This window comes from Dunckerocampus dactyliophorus, chromosome 16 (genome assembly GCF_027744805.1).
Source record: "Dunckerocampus dactyliophorus isolate RoL2022-P2 chromosome 16, RoL_Ddac_1.1, whole genome shotgun sequence".
In the NCBI taxonomy this organism is placed as follows: Eukaryota; Metazoa; Chordata; class Actinopteri; order Syngnathiformes; family Syngnathidae; genus Dunckerocampus; species Dunckerocampus dactyliophorus.
In genome coordinates, this window is record NC_072834.1 from 6,212,343 (window position 1) to 6,235,375 (window position 23,033).

The following is a 23,033-nucleotide window of genomic DNA, read 5'->3' on the forward strand; positions in this document are numbered from 1 at the left end:
ATGTCACATTTTGAAACTGCTGGCAAAGACAACATATTTCGAGTGATGCCAAAATGCAATTTCTTATTTCTGATCATTTATTATGGAGTATCCTATGTCCTATATCCTATGCTGGTTTTGGTAGTCATCCGTTATGCAAAATGAAAGCAACGACTGGCAAGTTCATTTCAACCTGATATAACCATTTTCCTCAACTATGACGAATGCTGATTCTGAAGACCGGGGATTCCCAAACTTTGGGCCATGACCCAAAACCTTGCAAGCTATTTTATTTATCATCAAGCTGGAGTTTGTTGTAATAAATGCCATGTATGTGGTGTTCGCTGTAATTTCCTTAAGATATATGTATTTAAAGTTTGGGTCCCTTGGACGAGTCAAGTATCTTCGTTTTGGGTCTTGAGCGTAAAAACTTTGGGAAACCCTGCTGCAGACTAACAACTGTATTAGTGGAGATTGTGGATGGAAAAAGAAGCTAATGGACACAGTTGCATGTTATTTGGAGATTTAGATGATATGCTGTGATGTACTACGGAGCGATTTGTTTCAGATTGTATCTAAGCGATGATATTTCTTAGCATCAACACCCAATTTCTGAGGGAGTTACAATTTCGTGTGTGTGTGAAAAACATCTCCAATGAACGTCTGTGTGCTCAAACTAACAAACCTGTAGCTTTTTGTGTTGTCTCTTACAGGAGAGGAACAACTAGAGGAAAGGAACAAACGGCGTAAACCTGACAGGTAATCTGTGTGTTACAAAAATAAAGTTTATAGAGGCCCATCCTCTCAGACTGTACATCTGTTATGACCTGGTATGGAATAACTGTGATAGTAAAAGTTGAGGCTTCTAGTGCATCTCGCCCTGTTTTTGTTCTGTTAGTTAACCAGGGCCAAGTGGAGGCCTTGGAACATTTTAATATCAGCTATAATGGCAACAGACAGGACGAGACTGAGCAAACACGTTAAGATACACTGCACAATGTGGACCAGACCAACACTTATTACAGTACTTTTGACTTTCATTCGCAAAACCTGCCATGATGCTGCTGGCATTGTATTAAAAAGGAGCGAGCGTTCAAACACATTGGAAAATAGCAAGGCTTTTTTTAATAATAAAGAGCGATTTTAACAAGACTGCAATGTTGAGCTAACTACAATGAGAAAGGAGGAAAAAAAATGGCTTTGACATTCATGGTGTTTTACAAAGACGGTAACTGGGTTTGAAGTTCTTCATGGGATTCTTGCACGGTTGCATTTCTGCATGCAAGGCAGCCTTCAAACAGTCACAGACCCCCATGATGTTGTAAAACCGTATGATTTATGAATGTCAATTGAAGTTCATGGAAAGAAAAAAAAAAAGATCTTGTGCAGAAATTGTCATAACAGTTTTCAAACACACAAGATAAAAGTGAAAGTTACCACAATGGTCATGCTTTTGCCGGGCCCACAATCCAATAAAAAGACGACACTTAATCATGCAAAAAAAACAAAACAAGACTTTCAAAATAACTGAAAAAGAAAACAACCTAAAATAGTTTTTTGAGTTTTGACCCTCAGTAACGACCTTGACTTAGAAGAAGCTGCGCTTTGATGATGACTTTGGTGCAAAAAATGTTCCTGTTTTTCGAAGAGGACAGACCCTGTCCTGTCCTCTCCCTTGATGAAGACACTCTTGGTGTAGACCAGTTGTGATAAGCCTCTTTCACACAGAGTTGCCGCAAAGTAGCCGTAACAGCAGTAGAGCCGGCTTTTATTTGCCTGTGCCTTTTATAGAGGACACAGGATGTGGCCGCAACACGGCATTGGTTATTTACACAATTGCTTAGACAACAGGCTGGGAGAAGGGTTTGTCGGGTGTTGTTAAACTTCACCCCTCAGTATCGGCATTGCGAATACACTTACACACAGATGGCATGCTGCCTCTGTTACATCTCGGATATGCCTCTCCCTCCCATGTTGGCGCCGCTTAAACAGAATAGCAACACGGGAAGAGGCGGCTTTTACAGTCAGTGTGAAAGGAGCTACAGTTAACATGATCCTCTTTCAGACAGAGATCCTGCAAGTGGCGCATTAGTACCGTGACATCAGATGTCACATTTACTCATCTGTGTATTTCACACAACCAATCGAAGCAGGGATATTACCACACCTGTGTCCGCTTTCATCAGATAATTCTATGTGTGACGACGGCAGCATTTTGCATGACTTTTAAAATACTTGTCGGACATTGATAATTGCTTTCAACACAACAGGGCAAGAGAGGCGAGTGTTGTGTGTTAAATTTAACAAAGCTGTTCCGACATTGTGGAAATACCCATACACACAGATGGCCTCCTGCCTCTGTTACGGCTCCGATACTACCTCTTAAGGCAGTAAATTGTCAACTTTATTCCCCCCATTCTGTTTATACAAAACAGCAACACGGGAAAAAGCCAGCTCTTACAGGCTGTGTGAAAGGGGCTATAGTTTAACTTAGACACCCCTGAACCCCCACCCCCCTTAGACGGACACAAACATGACTAACATCAACCCCCTAACCCACCACCATCCCCTGGACTATGACACCTTGAAAACACAACCATTCAAACACAGATACAACAGTAAATTGTCTCACATACAGTACGTCATCCAACGGAGGGTTGAGGGAGGCGGGCTCCGGCCACCACAGTACAGGGAACACGTCTAAGAACACACATGAACAGCATCACCTATATACAGAGGACACACTTAACAGGCAGTCAGTGGTTGTCCCTGCTGACGGACAAATACACGCCTCTGGAACACAGTGATGAGAAAGTAAAAATGTCCAAATGTCAGGCAGCCTTGGAGCCTATTTCCAACGTCAAAATGCTGGTAGTCACTGAACCCGCAGGGGCGTTGACTTTGGCTCACTCTTTGTAGGGAACTCGAGCGAGTCCTTGGACAGACTCGAGACATGGTCACAAAAACCACAAACTCTTAAACCGAGAAACACGGCTGCCTCCTTTTACATGACAGAAGAGATGCCATAAATAGAAAAACAAACAGCCCGATTGATTATTGCCCCTTTCGACTGTACATCCCAGCAATGATTTTTAGTTTTTTTTTGTGCAGCAGAGCGTTGCCCCCTTATCTAAAGATTTTTGTGCTATAAAGACAGATCAGTCACCAGAAGAGCCACATAGTTAATATCTCACTAAAGCCTCTCCGAGCTGTCCCAGCTAATCTATCAACCTTGCGAGTGCTGGGCCGTGATCGACAGGCGTTAACCCTCAGCCGTCCCGTTAACTCTGCTCACTGACCTTTTTAGATGTCCTATGCATAAATGTTAACACTGCATTGACAAGGGCATCTTCTACAGTAATTACCCTTGTCTGGTGTGTTAAAAAAACATTTTTTTGTCTACTGGTCAGGAAAGGACATCATCCACACCCTTGGGGACTGTGATCATTTCTGATAAGAGACCATCTATCTGCCTCTCAGTGCATTTGAGAATACAGAAAAGCGTTTTTGTACATAATCCTGATGACAGCATGATGGAAAAAAGACTAGTTTTGCATGATATTACACAGCTGCAGAGAAAAAAATAACACATTGTAGAGTAGAAAGTAGTCAAAGGGGTTTGATTACATCCAAATTTGTGATTCCTCTGTCTGGCTCAGTGCTTTTGTCAGTAGTTCCAGTGCAGTGACGCAAAAACATACACAATCTATCCACACATACAGCATGCCCCCCTAATGAAGTGAAGTTGGCAAACAAGAACATCAAATGGAGCTAAAAACCACCGACATGTAAAAAATGCATACAAATATTTAACATGTTGAATGGCTGAACTGATGGGAACAAGACACATACACACACACACACACCCTTGGCAAAGATCACATTGAGTAAAGTGCCAGCAAAACGATCCAATGTTTTTTCAACTCTGGGGACAAGGAGGGAGAAGGTCAGGTCGGTTGGCGATGGAGCAGCTATGCTTCATTGGAGTCATCGTAGCGTCATCACAGGTCGTTTTTCAGCAAATGGTGTGAGTGGGATTGAGCCTCTGGTTCCTCTATTTGGATTCGTTGAGAGATCAGTCGGCGACACTGACGGGAAGCGAGGAGGGCCAAGCGCCGGTTCTTTTCTCCTTCTTCGTCTCTCTTTCATTCCGTCTCTGTCCTCTCTCTTCATCCCACCATCCATTTTGTTGTCTTCACAGCTCTTTCTCTGGCGCTCTGGGCTTGGATGCCATGGTTACGGCGTTGTCTTACATGAAGTGCATCTGTAGGCCAAGCATGGGATCGGAGGGTAAGTACATTCACCTAAACACCTCATCAACTGTTTAGTGGCATCCATATTGCTGACACTTATTGGTTGGTTTTCTTGTTTGTCAGCAGGGTTGCACAAAAAATGGTAGATCTGGCATGTTTCACCTGTGCCAAGCAAAGCGACCTGTTTCAATGACCGGTGGTGTGCTGTCAGGGGTGGACAGCAAATTAGTCACTAACTCAAAGTTACTATAAGTCAGGCATATTGGTGACTATGTAGCTGAAGTTAAGGGGACTCATTATCAATAGTGTTGGACTTCCCCTCACTGTTGGCACCTGTACCACGTATTTACTATTGTTAAGGTTTGTTTTTGATACTAGCACTCTCGGTGTCTGGTGAAAACAAATCTGGCTCGCCCACTGAAGGCACAGGTACCAAATGCACTGCCCGCCACTGGTAATGACAACAATGCCAGTGACAGCTGGGTTGTATGGAATTGCTTTCAACACAACAGGGCGAGAGAAGTGAGGATTGTATGTTAAATTTAACAGACCTGTCCTCACATTGTGGACTACCTTAACACCCAGGCAGCATCCTTGCTCGTGTGACCTGTGTGACATCGTGCGTCTGCGCATGTACGTCACTTCCCGGAAGCTTTGCTTTCACATTATCAAGTGACTTTTTTTGGTAATGTGAACGACCACATTTTGGTGCCTCAAGGGTCCATCCATTAGATTACTGAATGGTTAGATGAGTGTTAGTTTTGTTACCTGTGTCCCCGGTATGGGTCCAAAGGGATTGTTGGGTCTCAGGACCGGCTGGTTGTACATAACAGGCTGCGGGGGCATCATCGGAACACCCCCCATCTGATGGCTCATCTGAGGGGGGAGCTGGGACAGAAAGAGAAGGTTTAAACTGAATGCAACATTATACAGTAATGTCAGATAAAAATTGATTCATTGGGAGAGGACACTCGTCTTTTACCATTCCATAGACAGGCACTTGCGGGGTCGTCATAGGAAAAGCTACTGGAGCTGGAGCCTGTATAAAAACTCAATGAGTCTCACAACAAAGCATACTTGTGATCAAAATTTTACGACCAGTTGAAAAATTGCAATTTAATGTAAATTTTGCACTGTTGGATCTTAAGGGGTTTCTAACTAGAGTTTCAAAATACAACACCAAGAAACGGGAGTCACATAAGCAAATGAGTAAGCAATTTATTGCAAACAACCATTAAACTGAAATAGGCTGTTCATCAGCCTTGCCATCCATCCCCAGTGGCGGTGATACACTCACCGGCCACCCCACCACTGGCGGAGCTATGTGGAGGCATTTCAGGTATCAACTTATTGCTACCCCTATGTGAGTAATGGTCTCACCTTGGCCATCCCAGTGAAAAATTTCTGTCTCCACCACTGCCCAACCCCTTAATTGAATTGAGATCAGGGGAACACGGAGGATGGTCTGAATGAGTGATGTTATTCCTCTGGAAGAAGTCCTGTCAGGCGGGCATTGTGAACTGCAGCGTTGTCCTGTTGAAATACTCAGTCTTTACCACACAGACGGGGGCTTTAAGTCATGAGGGATGCCTCCTGCAACATCTCCACATAGCCACCTACCGTTTGACGCCCGTGCACAACCTGAAGCTCCACTATGCCGTGTGGGAGAGACTTCTCAGGTGAGATCTCCTTGTCACGCCAGTAACGTTGGAAGCCATCAGGACCGTCAAGGTTACATTTTTTTCCTCATCAGGGATTAAAACTTTCTTCCACCTTTCAATGCCCCATGTTTGGTGCTCTTGTGCAAATTCCAAATAGGCAATTTTGCGGCGTTGAAGTAGACGAGGCCTTTTTTTCTTCTTAAAACCCTTCTCTCGCAGATGCGGCCTGCTAGTTATTGGGCTGCACTCCACAACAGCAACAACCTTCATTTGGGCCGAGGATCATCTCGTGTCTTGACGGAAAGCCAATAAGATACATTTTGAAGCTCTACTTAGAACCTCCATAAGATCCAACAGTGCAAAATGTAAATTCTTGCAATTTTCCAACTGGTCTTACAATTTTGATCAGGAGTGTATAGTGAAGTCAAGAATAGTGAAGTACATTAAGTACTCACATAGCCAGTGTAGATCACCCCATTCTTTGGTGACAGAGAAATAGAGAGAAAAGACAATTTTACTCATCAATTCTTGTAACTGATGGAGATGAACTGAATGACCCTTTCCCCTATTTTCCAATGTTGGCTCCATAATGACTCTTTAGCTAAATGGTCAATTGGTTCATACTTCAAACAAGAAATTAGGATGAATGGAATGGAAGAGTGTGTAAACGGCACAATACAGATTTTTTCCAAATGTGAACCAGGCCTCATAGGTAGATATAAATCCAATATTTTCGATGCTACTGCAGTCTGAACAGTCAGCTCGTATATATGAGACCTATACGTCATCGAAAGGCGTTTTTTGCCATCCTTACCAAGACTTGGATAAAGGTACTCACCGACTGTCATCCGAAAATTATTTTTAAAAAGTGAAGCGGCTCACGGCAGTGTCGCAGCACTGACGTGTGGGATTCACCCACACGTCAGTGCTGCGACACTGCCGTGCCGTGAGCCGCTTCACTTTCACGCTCCTCGGAACAGACATTGCCATAGCTGAAATTCTTTCCCTCTTTCTTCTTAATCTGCTATGCAGGATCCATTTGGTTAATAAAATATTGACTCCCATTGCACAAATCCGTGAAATTGCCACAAACACGCCGAGGAGAGCACACACACTACGCTGCCTCTAGCTTTTGTGCATGCATGTCTCTTCCCGGACGCTTTGCATTGACATTGACAAGTCGCATTATTTTGGTAATGTGAACGGCACATAAAAAATCAGATTTGAACAAAAATTCGAATTGGGCATCGTATCCTTCAGTGTGAACATAGCCAAAGAGATAAGGTTCTGAATCCTCATTTGTCCAAAAGTAGTTTGGCAGCTCTCACCAAGTCTGCTACTAAATCACACTATCTAACTGTGTTGTTGGATTATATGTGTAAGGCACAAGCAGGTAAATGCTAGATCTACTTTTAAGGCAATTTTAAGGCGTCTCGTAGTGGAAAGGGTTATAGAAAACAAATGACCCGACAACACAATGCATTCATGTGACATTGGTCTACTTAATAAACATGTAAGGCCTTCATATACAGTAGCCTCTCGGTGTTACCATCTGAGGGACGGGCATAGGTGCGGGGGCCATGGGATGGGCTGAGTGAGTCCAGTTTGTGCTGGTGCACATGGTCTTTGTCTGCCAGCCGCTCCCTGCTGTCGGCTTCTTTTCCACCAGCTGACTCCACTGCAGCTCAGGTCTGATGCACATAAACATCAGAATTCCATGAATGATTTCAAAAATCTGAAATTCGATTTGGAATTTACCTTTTAGCTGGCGTCCCACCAAACTGCAGGTCTAAGAGTAGCAAAGCGATGTAAAATTAGCTGCAAGGAAGCGACCACTGTGCAAAGCCGTCTATGTAAATACTCACTCCCGACGAGGTTAGCTAATGACGAGTCCAAATCGTTGTGAAGCATCTTCCCGGAGTGCAATGGGGCTCCGGGGCTGAGAATCTGAGTGGGCGGGGCTGGCTTGAGGAGATCACCTGACATGCACAAATCACCATAGTTACAAGAGGGGAGAGATCATATTGTTTCATCATCTGATTGCATGTACCTCCCCAGGCGTTGTTGTTGGGCACAGTGTGTGTGGTCTGTAGGGGGGTGAAGGTAGGCTGCAGGGTGAACAGCTCACTGGTCAGATTTGGCACACTGGAGAAGAAGACGGGTGGATCACGATGCAAAACATACATGATGTACATCGGCTGTTTTTCTAATTGTTTAGTATACTCACTAGTTGTTGACTGGTACAAGGGGGGAGTTGGAGAAGAGGTCCGTGGCCCCTCCGCTGCTGTTGGCACTTCCCACCGACTGGGTGCTGGGGGACACATTGGCCGTCTGGATGTCGATCACCTTATGACCGTCCTCCTGCACGCACAGTAGTGATCAGAGGTGTTTTTGATACGTTCTACATTAATATAATTGGGTGGAAGGCTGAAGATGTTAACATGTCTCGCCTTGTGTTGCTGCAGTCTGTTGTCCGTCTCCGTCTTGTCGTCCATTCGGCTAAGGGAGATTTCGGTGCTGGAGAGAGACGACACCGCACTGGATCTTAAGGTAACACATAAAACACATGTATTGCTGATGATTGACGAGTAAAAGGGTTTGGCTTTTAAGCAAATTTGCATTCTATGGATTTTTCTTCTAAATAACATTGAGATAATCGTGAGAGGAGCCTTAAGTACTTTGTCAGTAAATCTGGATGAAGTGACGACTGAAAGAACATCGCAGCGTATCATAGAAATCCCAAGAAGCTTTCTTTTGTAGCATACATGTTTGACTCTCATGAACGTACCTGCTTGCGATGGAGAGGTCTTTGAGCTTCCTGCCCTCCAGAGAGGCTAAATGCTGCTCCAGAGCTTCCAGGAGCGAGCTGGGTGCCTGAGAAGGAGGGGTTGGGGGTCAAAGTTAAAAGGTTAGGGGACATTCACAGTTTAAAGGAGACGTGTTCACACTCCCTTTATCTCATTGCCCTGTCACATCCACACATACAAAAGCATCAGATTTCCCCGCAATTCCATCAACTACATGTATCTACTACCACGACAGCTCATATTTGTTTTTGTTGTTGGTTTCATCAGGTTTGGTTGACCGGGCATGCACAGATCAGCGCAATCATGCAAGAGCACAACAATCTGATCCAGCTAACAGGCCCCATGCAGATGAAGGTCTTTTTTTAAACACAAGCACCACATAACTCACAACCCAGAAAAACTAGGGAGTTAACCCCATGGATTCCGCTGTCGATTTTAAGGCAAATAAGTTAACTTTTGTAATTTAGACAGAATTGGAAGCCAAGGAAGTTAAGTCAGTGAAATAAAAACATCTGGTGAATAGTCAGGTATGCACATTCAGCAATTTTGACTCCAAAACAAAAACAAAGATGCCTTCTTTGTTTCGGCTACATCATGTGATACCAACGTTTTCATCCAGATTTTTTTTTCACTACAACACGATGCACACACACAACAGGCAAAGAAAAGATTTATCATATACTTATTTTACAAAGGGGAGGAAAAACAAGTAACACGTGAATCCTTTCTCCAGAGAATAGGCTACAAGTTTAAAAGTAAAACAAGAAAAAAAACAGACACTAGTGCTCAGTAAAAACATGGTTGAATAGGCGCATATAAGGTCTTCATAAGCACTACAAACATGACAAGTGTGTTTCAAAACTGCTGTATCGCATCCCAATTGAATACAAAAAATTAACAAAATAGGCTTTGTGCATGATATGTAGTACTGATGAGGACATTATGTACGCCTGTCCAAGTCATTTGCAGAAACCTACTTCATTAAAACCATTCGCTGCTCTCCCCACAGCTAATGCAAAGGCATCTTTTTAAAAGGACAAAAGTGAGCATAAAAGTATTTCAAGTATGTTTTCAACAATTAAAAAAAAAAAAAAAAAGATTTACTCACAGAAATAATCCTGACATTTAATAAACTCCTTTAGAGTAGAGATTTATAATAGAGAAATACACCATATGGGCACAAGTATTGAGACACAATCATTAAAATACTTAGAAATTGTAATTTAACCCCACATTTTTATGTATTTTTTTAAACTTAAGTAACATCATTCTTTTACACATTTCAAAATAGCGTAATGATGCCATTTTTATAGAATTGGCTTCTTTATTTTATAATTTAAGATGAACGTCTACATCAACAAATGTAACTGTTGAATATATTGGTTTTGAATCGTATCTTAACCCATGTATCTAGACACGTATCGAATCGTTTACCCCAAAGACATTTACATCTCTACTTATGGATAAAAACTTGTTTCTATCTGCGATTAACTGTGATCTGCAAAAAATGTGATTAATCCCGATTAAATATTTGAATCAATTGACAGCTCTTTTATATATGATATATATACTGTATATGTATTTTATATATACAGTATATATATATATATATATATATATATATATATATATATATATATATATATATATATATATATATATATATATATATATATATATATATGTGTATATATATATATATATGTGTATATATATATATATATGTGTATATATATATATATATGTGTATATATATATATATATATATGTGTGTGTGTGTGTGTGTGTGTATATATATATATATATATATATATATATACACACATACACACACGTTACGTGACATGACTCAAACATTCCAAACCAAACGGTTGTCTGTAGGGCTGAATAGTATTGTCGGTTATTTTATATTCTGCTACATGTACCATCATAGGTTGCCCTTCCATTTTTACTTTCTATAGGTGTCCCAACACTTTTGTCCACATGGTGTACAGTATCTAGAACCTTGATAAATGTTGCTTACTACCAACAATGTCATTTGTTTTCAAATTATGGAGTGTGCACATCCTTGTGTGAATTGTCATCTGCCTTTTTGTGCTTTCTCTAGAGTTGAGACGTAAAGGAGGACTAGCGAAGGGGAGCAAAAAGAAGAGAGCGCCAGCTGCAGTGTGGGCAGGTCTGTAGGGTGAGTAGGGAACGGGGAAGCGTTATGGGAATCGACCGGATGGATTTCTACACGCTGTTTGATTTAATTGACTGACTGAGATGAGGTATATGGACTGACCTGTGTGAGATCGGGGCTGACCGCCCTGATCTATCCCAACTCGCTGTTGTCACAAAAAAGGAGGGAGGAGGAGGGGGGATAGGGGAGGGAAATAAACCAAATGTAGTAACAAAAGAAAACAATAAAGCAAAAACACTTTTAACAACAAAAAAAAAATAGGAGGGAAAAGGTGTGTGGAAGAGGAAGAGGAGGGAGAAAGAAGAATCAAACCCAAGCATTCATTGCTCCATGCAGAGGCTGGAACAAATAAAAGACAACACAGGCGGAGGGAATGCACATGCACACGCCTACAAACAGCTATATACACAATAACACATGAGCAGGCACACTAATACCACACACACACACACACACACACACACACACATAGGGAGAGAGTTAAAAATGGTCGGGCAAGGCAAGACAACAGGTCATCAACTAATGTTGACTTGAAAAAGAGGAAGGGAGGGACGAACGTGACATGACAGCACATTGAAGTTAAGTCAACGTTAGTTTGCGCTTCAATCGGCTGTTTTGCATTGAGCTGCGGCTGCACCCCAAACCTTCAAAAATAAATAAATGGGAAAAGCAGGACTGACTAAAAGATAGGGAGAGGTGGAAAGTAGGAGACAGGTAGAATAGAAGAGCATGCAAGTGTAGGTGTAGCGCTCAAGGGCGCCCTCCAGTGGACGTTCTACGCCAGTGTATGTGTCTCTTATAGGAAAATGATCTGGAGCAAATCTAAACTAGCTTCACTGGATTTTTTTTTCTTCCTTTTCTTATGGAAGCAACCTGTTGAGATTCGCTCAAGATTCCCGTCCTCTCCGCTCCCACCCCCAGAAAAGGTTACCTCGGCCACTTTGAGGAACTCGGACAGTTTGGTCATCCTGTTGAGGAAGGCCATGTAGATCTCCAGCGCCTCTTTGCACTGCTGCTTCTTCATGTCAAAGTACTTCTCTGTGTGGGTCAGAGCACGTGCTTTTTGAATAAACTGCCGATGTTATAACATCATCACTAGAGCACCAGAACAGTAGGTACACCTGCACCGTCTAAGATCCAATGTAAGGGCTGGATGTCAAGTTGACAAATATCATGTATTTGCAGGTGTACCTAATAAAGGGACTCTACTGTATGGCCTCAGTAAGTGTCGATGTACCCAGCATGTTGATGACTCCCTCATTGTAGGCGGCGAACAATCGTATGGAGTCTTTGAAGAGCAGCATGAAGGCCGTGTTGATGACGCCGTTGGTCAGCTCATTGGAGTTGGGCTGCAGCAGGTCGGAGCGCGCGCACACACACACACACACACACATACAGTGAGGTCACATGGCAACATCACATCTAAAGGCACTATTTGATCATATGTACCTGGAAATCCAGCAGAGCATCCAGCTGGTTCTGAATGACAGGTAGCGTCTTAATCAGCTTGTCTGTGTTCATGGTGCGCATCACACCGTCAGCCCTGGTAACACACACACACACGCTGGTAGATCAAATCCTTTGTTTGTTTAATGAGGAGAAGGTGCGTGTGTTACCCTCGCTTCATCTTGGTGAAGTCCACTGCAGCTAACCCGAACGACATGGCTTTTTCATTCAGGTAGCGACTGTAGCGTCTGATGAAGGTTGACATGTTGTACCCTGGTGGGAGGGGAGGAGATGCAGTGGTGTTAGTAAATACATTGCAGCGCTCCTCTTGTCATATATAAAATCTTTGATTAGCGTTTATGCATCACGTCCTTAAAAACAGCTAGCATAGAATTATGGAATTTGATTTTTGAAATTTCCAGGTCTGGAAAATTATGGAAAATGTAAACTCGGAAAGCATGGACTCTTCATTTTTCCAAGACTGTTACCACTGTTCAATTTTCTAAAAGATAAAATTAGGAATAACTAAAAAAAAAGAAAAAAAAAAAAAGGATTGATCTGTTTAGGTGCTTGCAAGGGCAGCTAAGATGTTTGTGTGAGAGCACGCAGTAGGTGACGCATCCCAGAAAACATTTTGGAAGAAAGACAAGTTGAAAGGCCATCCCTCTGCTCTTATCCTCCCCCACCCCATTTTAAGGCCCGCCCAGATGTCAAGTTTTACTGCTGCTTCAACGGACAGGTGATGTCCACTTACATTCCGTCCACATCTTGGACAGAACTCAAAATGGGCAAACGTCCATTTTCTGAAGACTGGCTCAAAAAGGCCAACTATAAAGACCGACTGGCTAAAGATCCCTAATGGACACACACACACAGCTAAATGCAGACTTTTGACATCTCCAACATGGGGGTGGTGACGGTTGTTATATGCAGAGGAAAAAGCACTGTCGTCTGTGTCAATACGTTTTTGACTAAACCCAGCGTGAGACCAAGTCCGACAATGTATCTGGGTTTTGGCTTTGTATGAGCTACATTACCTAGCTATAATCTCCTGGACATTATATTTTGGCATAATGGCATACATATTCAGAATAATGAAAACAAACAATTAATTCCATCACTTATTGACATGATGCACATCTATTTATGAGTATGGAAGCTTGAAATGTAAAATCCGTAGGAACCCTGTATTGACAAGTGCTGTCGTAGTACATAAATGTCAAAGTCAGGCCAAATCTGGCCGATGCTGTAATTTCATCCGGCCCGCGGAACTGTGTGGAAAATAGCATTGAATTGGCCTGCATCGCGGAGCACAACAACAAACAAAGTACTTGCACCAATTTGCATGATCAAGCAATTCTTACGGTAAATCATTCTTACCATTCTTTGCCTGACTCAGACCAAAAGTAACAATTTAACTGCACATGACTTAAAAAAACACCACTTTAACCATTATACCCTGTCTGCACAAAGTAGCACCTTAAAGAGGCATAAGACAGTCAGAAGTGATTATTTTAACTACAGCAAAGCATGCTGGGAAAAGCATAATCCGCCCCTTCCACAGTTGTAAACTCTTCCGAGTTACACATCTCACGGACTATGATGTTTTTGCGTTGTTATAAAATCCTGCCGCTTTTGCCCGGACGTTGAGAGGATGACTAGAAGGTGGTAACTAGTACTAGCCAAAAAAGAAAATAAAAAAAATAAAAACGCTGGCTTTTCCTCTGTGGAAGGACGTCAGTAGCAAGCACCTTGCAGCTCACGCACGCCCCACCCTTTCAGGATGCAGCGTGCCTCCCGTATGACATATGCATGTGTTTTATTCAATGATTAGGAAGAATAATGACGTCACATTTACATTAAAGACACTACAGAGGCCGTAGAAAGTCGTGGTGTAGAATAAATGTTTCTGCAACATTACATTATTGGCGACATGCCGACAAACAGAAACTGGCAGGTGCCATGAGCCAACTGAGTGTGTACTCAGACGGTAGGTGGGGCTTGCGCACTAAGCCCAGAAGCCACGCTCACAGTGGCCTCTTCCCTGTATTTTACCAGGAAATCCGCAAATTTAGCTATTTTTTACTTAAGAACACACAACGATTCGAATCACACAGAAAATAAATTTATAATACAGTTCAATGGACAAATATGAATATTTATTTTATGTTATGATTCGTTTTTGTTTCTTTCATCATGAGCCTCACCTGCCCTCCCTGACCGCACATCACTGAGTGTTGTATTTTTAGGTCCAGCATGTGCTTGTCATATAGAGGATATTTGACAGGAGTTTTGTCGGTAGATCCTTAAAAACAACAGCTCGCTCCTGTCATATTGATGATTTTTGACTTGCATTGTTGCAGTAAGCAGAGCAGAGTGCTCGTATCTAGCGTTAACATAGTGTTTCTGTTTTAAATGCTATCTGAAAATGTGTCCCCAGGAACAATCTAGTTGGACAGCCCTGCCCATACAGTGTAGACTTATCGACTGTTACTGTGCCGGGAAGAGTCAGGACAGGAATTCATTCAGTCGGACGAACAGCACTGCTGAGTTGACAAGAGTGCGAGTCAAAGGGGTCATAAATCACCTTGTAGTGCAGCCTTATCTTGGAAGTTGTTGAGGTTGAAGAGCGTGTTTCTGGAGGCCATGTACTGCATCAGTCTCTGATGGAAGAGAGGGAGTAGTTATTAGTCATGTGGTCTTGTGCTTCTACGTCATTTCAGACAGGAGTGTCACGGTGCATTCAGGGCCCCTTGTCGTCTCACCTCGTTGCCGTACATCATGAGGTGATGTGTGGCGATGAGCGCTTTGAAAACCACGATCCAGCTGTTGCTGGCCGTGCGCTCCAGCAGCGTGTCTGCCAGGTGAGGGATGCTGACGTTCAGCTCGTTGGTGCAGTGGATCAGGTCTAAAAAAAACAAGCATTGTAGGGAAGAACTGAGATTAACGAGTACTAGAAGTGAGCATTTATGAGCCTTTAAGCCCTGCCTCTTTACTTACTGTGGAGAAAATAGCTGGGCCACAAGCCAAAGTCATTATAAGAAAAAAACAACCTTGGAGAGTGCTGTGATGTATACATCTATATGGACTGCCACATATCCGACGACAGATCAATGCACAAATGATTATTTAATGCTAGCAAGAATAAATCACAGCTGTATGATCAAAATCCATTGGGCCGCTGTAACTCAACAGTGCTCTCTGTTCACCAGTGCGTCCATGGCAAATCCAGCCAGAAGATGGAGAGTTACATTTATAAAGTCAATCCAGCGCCGGCTGACACACAATCGACGCGCGCTGATGCATAATGTGAGGAAATGAATAGAGCCACCATGAATAATTAACCTCCTTTTTTTTTTCTCCCACGGCGTCTCAGCAGCCTGCGGAGATGAAAAGGAACAAAACCTGAGTCGACTTCGACTCCGTTTCTTCACCCTGTGAGACATCCGTCTGGGGGTGTTCTGCTGCTTGTTTAAAACACACTTGGAAGAACAAGGCCCATTTTTAAACACTCTAATGCCTATGTTGTCTCTTATAGATTTGTCTTGTCGCAACAAAAAAAAAATGGAAAGCACTACTTAGTTGCAACCAGCAAAGGCACTGTTGATTCAGTCTCAGCTAGTTTGCTACCTAAAGGAGAACATAATGTCAGCGATGTGGGGGGCAGGGGAAAGCTGCAAAAAAGTTCACCAGGCAGTGTTATTCTTGCACAATACAACACTTGCATGGAAACAGGAGTTCAGAACATTCCGAGATACATCCTCCCATCCAGTGTACACCCTGGACTGGTCGACGACCAATCACACAGCACATGCTGTATATACAAACGACTATTCACACTCAAATTCACGCCTATGGACAATTTAGAGTCTGCGATTAACCCAACATGCATGATTTTGTAATGTGGGAGGAAGCCAGAGTACCCAAAGGAAACCTACACATGCACAGGGAGAAACAAAAAATCATTCCAGGTGGACTGTTAGAATTCTAAACTGAAACGAGTGTGCGTGTATCAAATATATACTCGCGAGTCAAAAACTTTGCCCACCCCTGATCTAAATAAACGCATGCTTTTTCTTTGGCTTTTTTACGACATAGAAGGGTGTAGATGGTTAGCAGTGACGGCAACGGGGAAATATGTGATTATGACCACACAATATTCATACAAAAAAATATGAATTACATTATCACTAACCCTGAAAGTTACCAATCTACTTTCAGTCTTAATGTGAAGAGACTCGTCTCTCAACTGTTTCTGTTCACAGTGACTCACTTCTTTTTACACTTGAAGGCTAAGACTCTGGCAGTGACATATCTGAACTCCTAATGTATGGTGATGTCTCTACGTCATAAAACTTAAGGGTGAGTTTGACGTGATTGTTTTTTTTTTCATGTGTTAATATGAAGTGGCTTCTTTTTACACTTGTATGAGGATGTCAAGAGCGAAATGCGAATGTGAGAGAACGTCTGTGCGCCGCTGTTACATCATCGAAATGAAGGGTGATTGCGCAATTTATTGTTTTTAAGACCTAACTGCAGAAATCCTATGCGCGATATCAAATTTTGCTCTGAGAGGTCACTGTGGGCTCTGATTACACGCATTGAATCCCGCTTCTGTCGCCAAGTGGCTGCACTGTATCTGAGGCGTGCGGCTTAATGAAATCCCATTTACTCTGTGTGACATGCTCATCATTTGCCACGCTTTGTAAATAGATAGTAGTGAGGCAGGGTGGGGGGGTGGTTTAAATAGTCAAATAGTTCCTCCCCCCCGCAACCACACTCTCTCTCAAGGTCATGACACCGAGACGGTGCTGATGACGGGAGCCCGCTTCGGCCCCAGGTTAATGAGAAGCGATAACAATGAATCATGGCTTTAGTGCTATGTGTCAAGGTGAATTGATAGCATCTGGAGTATGGATTAAATAAGCCACAATAGCAGGAAATGTACAATCACAGTGGAACCTCCAAATTCAAAAGTGTGTACAATCCCACCACATTTTTTTGGGCAAATAGGTGGCACAAAATGCAAGGTTCCCCTCACTTAGTTTAGGCAGCATTAAAGAATAAACTCTCTGACTTTATTACCTTTTTTGCAATATTTATTCAAAATGTCGACATTATTATTATGATTATCATCACAATGTACACTGAGAGGTCACTCTTGGCCTTATTACATGGACTGGATCCCCCTTCTGTCGCCAGCCTAGACCATATAAAAATATTTCCCATGGGTTAAACGAATAGCTGAAATGTGTTTATCATTTACAAATGAACTTCCAACTCTGAAATGTCATGCAGTTGGAAATCCAACCACATTCTTTCAGGCAATAGGTGGCACAAAACGCAAATATTGTCTCACTCTGAGTGTGTTTGGCTTTTTCTTAGACCTTTTTTTTGCAACATTTATGTAAAAAAAAAAAAAAAAAATGTCATTAATATAGAAATTGTATGTGGGTTATCACACCGTGCTCTGAGAGGTTACTCTAGACCTCGATACGTGCATTGAATCCCACTTCTGTCGCCGATCGCAAATTTAATGAAATCTCATTCACGGTACTCTGCGTGACATTACAGAATGTCCTCGATTGCTAACGTTAGTATCCCATCGCTTGTTAGTAACACCTTTTATTGTTGCATGGGTTAGCTTCTTTTTACACTTAATTAAGTATTACACAGTAATACTGAAAAATGAGCAACGGGAGTGTTTTAATATGTTAATTTTAGTGTTAACCTATTTTTACACTTATATGACATTTAAGAATGTTGCTGAAAATGTGCACTGGACAGTTAATACAGGACATTATTTATAATAGCTGGTTTGACCCTGGAGTGGGTCACGCTAGGTCCTTGTGGTTCCCCTGCATATTCAGGGAATTATTTTCTCTGCTTTATTTTTTTTTGTGGTACCTTAAATAGAAAGTGGCTTGATGGCACTATCTACAGGGGAACAAGAGTGCTGCAGCGATGAACCCAGCACCCATCAAAGGAAGATGCTTTGACAAGACGCGATGTTGTGTAACTGCACGTTTTGTAAGTACAATACTCTGTGAAGTATGCCTGTGATTGTTTAATGTGTAAAACAGAATTTAAAATGCGTTTAATAACTGTGAGTCGTTTAGAGTAGTAGTAGTAGTAAAACGGCATTTTTCTGGCATTTTCGCCATTATTATTCTGTTTTTCTTCATTCCCTGGTGTTGTTGGAAGGTAAACCCCGCAAAGAGTGTGAATTTACTGCATTTCTAATTTTATTATTTCCTACAGGAAAAACAGATTTAGAGGTTCCACTGCAGCTGTTTTTTTTGCCACGGTCTCATTATTTTTTGTATCCTTGCTGATTCCATTTGCCAGTGAGAGCGATTCTTTACCAGAACCAAGTATGCATCTCCTTTTTTTACGATCCCGTTTACGAGGTGAGTTTGAGTTCTGAGTTGTTGCACACCAAACGACAAAAGTCTACCTTGCCGGGGGGTGGGCGGCATCAGACCCACTTTGCGCAAACACACCTCTGCCCCGCGTCCTTGCCTGACTTTTATATTTGCTGCAGTTCAAATTAAAACAAAAAAAACCCCACACGCAGCAGCTTAGAGAGAATATGCTAAGCTTCTAACACCACATCACAATTGGTCGGATAAGAACCAATAAAACCTCATGTAAGCGAGCTGGCTCATTGGGTCAGAAAATCTCAATGTTTTTAAGCTTCGGAGTGATGAAACGTGGTCTAAATTCAATAAAGTCATTGCGGCTGCAGTCTGGTGACATTTACTGCTCTGAAGGTGGATCACCTCTCGTTTAATAACTGCAGGCACAATATTGGCATCATAACAACAATAAAGGAACCCATACATCAACATTACCAAGTCTTCTTCCCGGCCACAACAATAGGTACACCTAATGAGATCCAATAAAAATAATTCCCCCTTTACAAAGATAATCCATCCATCCATTTTCTATACCGCTTCATCCTCATTAGGGTCGCGGTCGCAGCTGACTTCGGGCGACTGGGGTACACCCTGGACTGGTCGCCAGCCAATCGCAGGGCACATATAGACAAACAACCATTCACACCTATGGACAATTTAGAGTCGCCAATTAACATTACCTGCATGTTTTTGGAATGTGGGCGGAAGCCGGAGTGCCCGGAGAAAACCCACACGCACACGGGGAGAACATGCAAACTCCACACAGAAATGCCCAGGGGAGAATCGAACCCGATCTCCAGGCTGTTCCTGTATTGGCCAACGTGCTAACCACTAGACCACCGTGCGGCCCTTACAAAGATAATATTATTCATATATAGAATACGTGTCAAAGTCGGGCCCGGGGGCTAAATCCTGCCGCGCTGCAATTTTGTGCGGCGCACGGAACTGTTTGGAAAATAGCATTGAGTCGGCCCGCCTCGCGGACCTTATCAAAGTGCTTACAGCGATCTGCATAATTAAGCGATTCCTCTGGTATAAACTACTCCTCCTGCATTATAATTTTAAAAGTGGAAACTATATTGTATATAGCATGAAATTCACAGCCATCCTAAATAGGGGTGCCAGATTCAGACCAAAAGTCAAAATAATTTAATTGTGCATGGCTAAACACAAAGCACTAAAGTACTTTAACTATTACAGTACACCCTGTCTGTACAAAATATCACCTTAAGGAGACCACAGCAAAGCATGCTGGGAAACGCGTAATCCGCCCATTCCACAGCTCCAAATTCTTCCGGGTTACACATCTTGCAGATTGTGACGTTTTTGTGTTGAAATAAAATACTGTAGCTTTTGCCCCGACATTGAGAGAATGACGAAGAGGTGGTCGATCGACAATCACTTTATTGAAGCGAACAACCACACCCAGACAGCCATATTCCTACATCCACAGACTATCGAAAAGTAGAAATTTCAAGCAGGAATGAATGGACACGAAAAAATGCGCATGTCCACATAAAGACACACTCACCAGCTGTCCTGCACATTTTGTCCCAACCTGAAAACGCAACCACTGGGATGCATTATATTGGCATGTTCCAATCCTGGAACCAACATAAAAGGTGTGCATGCTACTTACTTTTCAAGTCGTCATTGTTAATGAGACATTTTCTCAAAATCAGACCATACTAACTACAATTTTTTTCAGCCTAGATCATTGGGGCATGTCCTGTCATGTTCGCAACTTCAAACGAGCATCTCTGTGTGTGTGCACTGATGATGCATATGAGTGTGCTTCATTCACCTATTATGTTTGTTTAACGAACAAGAAGGTTTTAAGGTTTTTAGTCCTTTCAATATGCAGAAATATACAAGTGTTGAAGATTTCAGGATAAATATTGAGAAAGATACAAAGTTGGGGAGTGTGGTGGGGTGTAATGTCCAGTTTGGCCCACAACCTAAAGTAGGCTTTGAGTTTTGGCCCCCTGTGCGATTGAGTCGACACCCCTGATATAGAGGATATTTGACTTTTTGCAGTATAGAGGCTCTTGATCCTTAAAAACAGCAGAGTACTCCTATCATATACAATAGAGGATCTTTGACTTTTTGCAGTCTCTCCTCAACAAGAGCATGCCGTACACCTGTCATATAGAAGATCTTTCACTTGCATTTTTGCAATGCCTGAGAAACAGCAGCGTGCGTCTGTTATATCGAGGATCTTTGACTTGCATCAACTTATTGCTTCTGTTTAAATGTATTAACTTTATTTATAACTAATTTGATAATTTAGTGAGATAAAAATGTGAAGACGCGGCATAGCCGTACATAGACATTATATACAAAATACAGCCGGTCCTTAGCTTTCTGAAAGTGTGTGCCCCGTAAGAATTGAGGTGAATGGTCACGATCAATGACACCGAATAAGCCTTTATGTTCACCTGACCTGCATGTGTGGATAGCACACCTTGTGAGGACAAGGAGGGTCCCCGGTGTCGCCAACACGGCAGACCCATCCCGTGCAGATTCCCTCCATATCGTTCCATCTTTTTTTTTCCCCCCACTATATGTGGATCATGGAGTGACTGCCTTGCCTTGGAGGAGTGTGACTGGCAGCACCATTGATTACCTGTGCTCTCCATCGATCAAGTCATTTATTATTGGGGGAAAAAACCTGCCTAACCTACTACTAATAACAATGCAGCACACATTCATAAATGATAGTGAACTTGACATTAATAATGTTGCTGGACATCATGACAATAATGCAAATAGGCCTCAATGTAAAGCCGATAGGTGGCCTATATTTCCCCTTGAATGACATGCATAGATGACATCAATGCTGTTATTTATGGATGGTGCCCAATTAAAGATGAGAATGAGATAAAGATGGATGGATGGAGGAGGGGGGCATCTTTTGTGTGCCCTTTTCTATGGATGCATGCACGCAGACAGTGAGCAGTGATGGTATGTTTCACCTACAGTCAAGGTGCTTCTTCTTGGGTCCGCTCACTTCGTGCGTCGTGGCCTTGCACACGGCTTTGCTGATCGCTGAGCCACTCATGCTGTGCTGCGCGGCGGCGATCCGGTCCGTCAGCGTCGGTCCGGACATGGTGAAAGCGGTAGTGGCGGCTGGAGGAGTGACGGGGTTGGGGGGGGGAGCTGGGGGTAGTAGAGGACGATCAAAATGTCTTTAACGGCGGGGAGGAGGGTAATGCCCTCTGTGAGGATCGCTAGTGCAGGAGAAGGAGGAGGAGAGCAGCAGCAAGCACCGACGCTTCATACGTTTCATAAAACCCACATTCAGCTTCCCATTGCGGAAATAAAACAAAGCTAGATGAGGGGGGGAGGCGAGCGCTGTAAAGTCCCAAGTGTCCCTGAACGCAGCTCGGCCAAAACTGCTGCCAACCGAAGATGATGCCGGCAGGATTACACCGCGAATATATCTTACATTTAAAATAATAACTAATTATCATCAAATAGACAAAATATCACCCATGATGCAAGTCCCCTCGGTTCACGGCGATAACAAGAACATTTTATCGTCCCTTTGTCACCATCTTCTTCTCAGTGTGTGTCGCCAGTCTTCTTACAAAAGGCTGAATTCCTCTATAGAGGTCGCCCATAGGCTGATGCTGATTTTGTGTGTGTGCGCGGTGTGTGCGCGTGTGTGTAAAATGGCAGTACATGAATCAGGTGACTAAGCAAAGAGCGAATTGGACCACTTCTCAAGTCAGTCAGGGGAGGACATCTTAAAGCAAAAGGCGTAGTATTTATCAATTCTTGTAAGTAAAGGCATCATCTGGTTCATTTAAGTGTCATGCAGGGTCATTGTCTCTTTTAAGGCCATTTTTATTATAGTACATGTTCATTTGTATTATTCACACGTAGAGGGCTGAAATGCAACACAAACCCCGAAAGTTAATTCTGCCTTTACAAAGCATGTGCAATCGAAGATGACCGTCATGTATCCCACCAGGCATCCTCCTATTACTGTATATGTGCCCAAACACTGTTTCTATTGATTTGATTGTTAGATTGAGCAGTCGCTTCACTTTGTACACGTAACCAGGCATAATACAAAAGCCGTACCAAAAATTCTCCATTGATAAGGACAGTTGACACTGTCAGAGGTATTTAAAGCAATATGGTTGTACTTCCATCCATCCATTTTCTGTACCACTTATCCTCAATAGGGTGGTGGGGGTATGCTGGAGCCTATCCCAGCTGACTTTGAGTGAGAGGCGGGGTACACAGACAGAGCACATATAGACAAACAATCATCAATC

General features: G+C 42.7%; 1 protein-coding gene and 1 long non-coding RNA gene across 3 annotated transcripts; one reads left to right on the forward strand and one right to left on the reverse strand.

Annotated features, from left to right (window-relative positions):
* Positions 1-1,322: 1,322 nt before the first annotated feature.
* LOC129168814 (phosphatidylinositol-binding clathrin assembly protein-like) lies at positions 1,323-22,427 on the reverse strand. Of its 2 annotated transcripts, none has more exons than XM_054754506.1 (18): positions 21,727-22,427; positions 15,094-15,236; positions 14,916-14,991; positions 12,499-12,601; positions 12,332-12,425; positions 12,120-12,231; positions 11,814-11,920; positions 8,682-8,767; positions 8,344-8,410; positions 8,121-8,254; positions 7,944-8,038; positions 7,759-7,872; positions 7,652-7,682; positions 7,443-7,584; positions 6,349-6,372; positions 5,215-5,271; positions 5,001-5,120; positions 1,323-4,243 (listed from the first exon to the last, which is right to left on the reverse strand). In XM_054754506.1, exons 1-18 carry the CDS (start codon positions 21,854-21,856, stop codon positions 4,229-4,231), a joined length of 1,650 nt encoding a protein of 549 aa, XP_054610481.1. In that variant the 5' UTR covers positions 21,857-22,427; the 3' UTR covers positions 1,323-4,228. The 2 variants fall into 2 exon arrangements, with proteins under 2 accessions (XP_054610481.1, XP_054610480.1); XM_054754505.1 differs by having other exon boundaries at positions 8,344-8,437.
* On the forward strand, positions 6,884-21,871 carry LOC129168823 (uncharacterized). Its single transcript, XR_008566346.1, has 6 exons — positions 6,884-8,278; positions 8,359-8,443; positions 8,968-9,054; positions 10,808-10,885; positions 11,752-18,358; positions 18,590-21,871. It is a non-coding gene; the product is annotated as an uncharacterized LOC129168823 (long non-coding RNA).
* Positions 22,428-23,033: the final 606 nt, after the last annotated feature.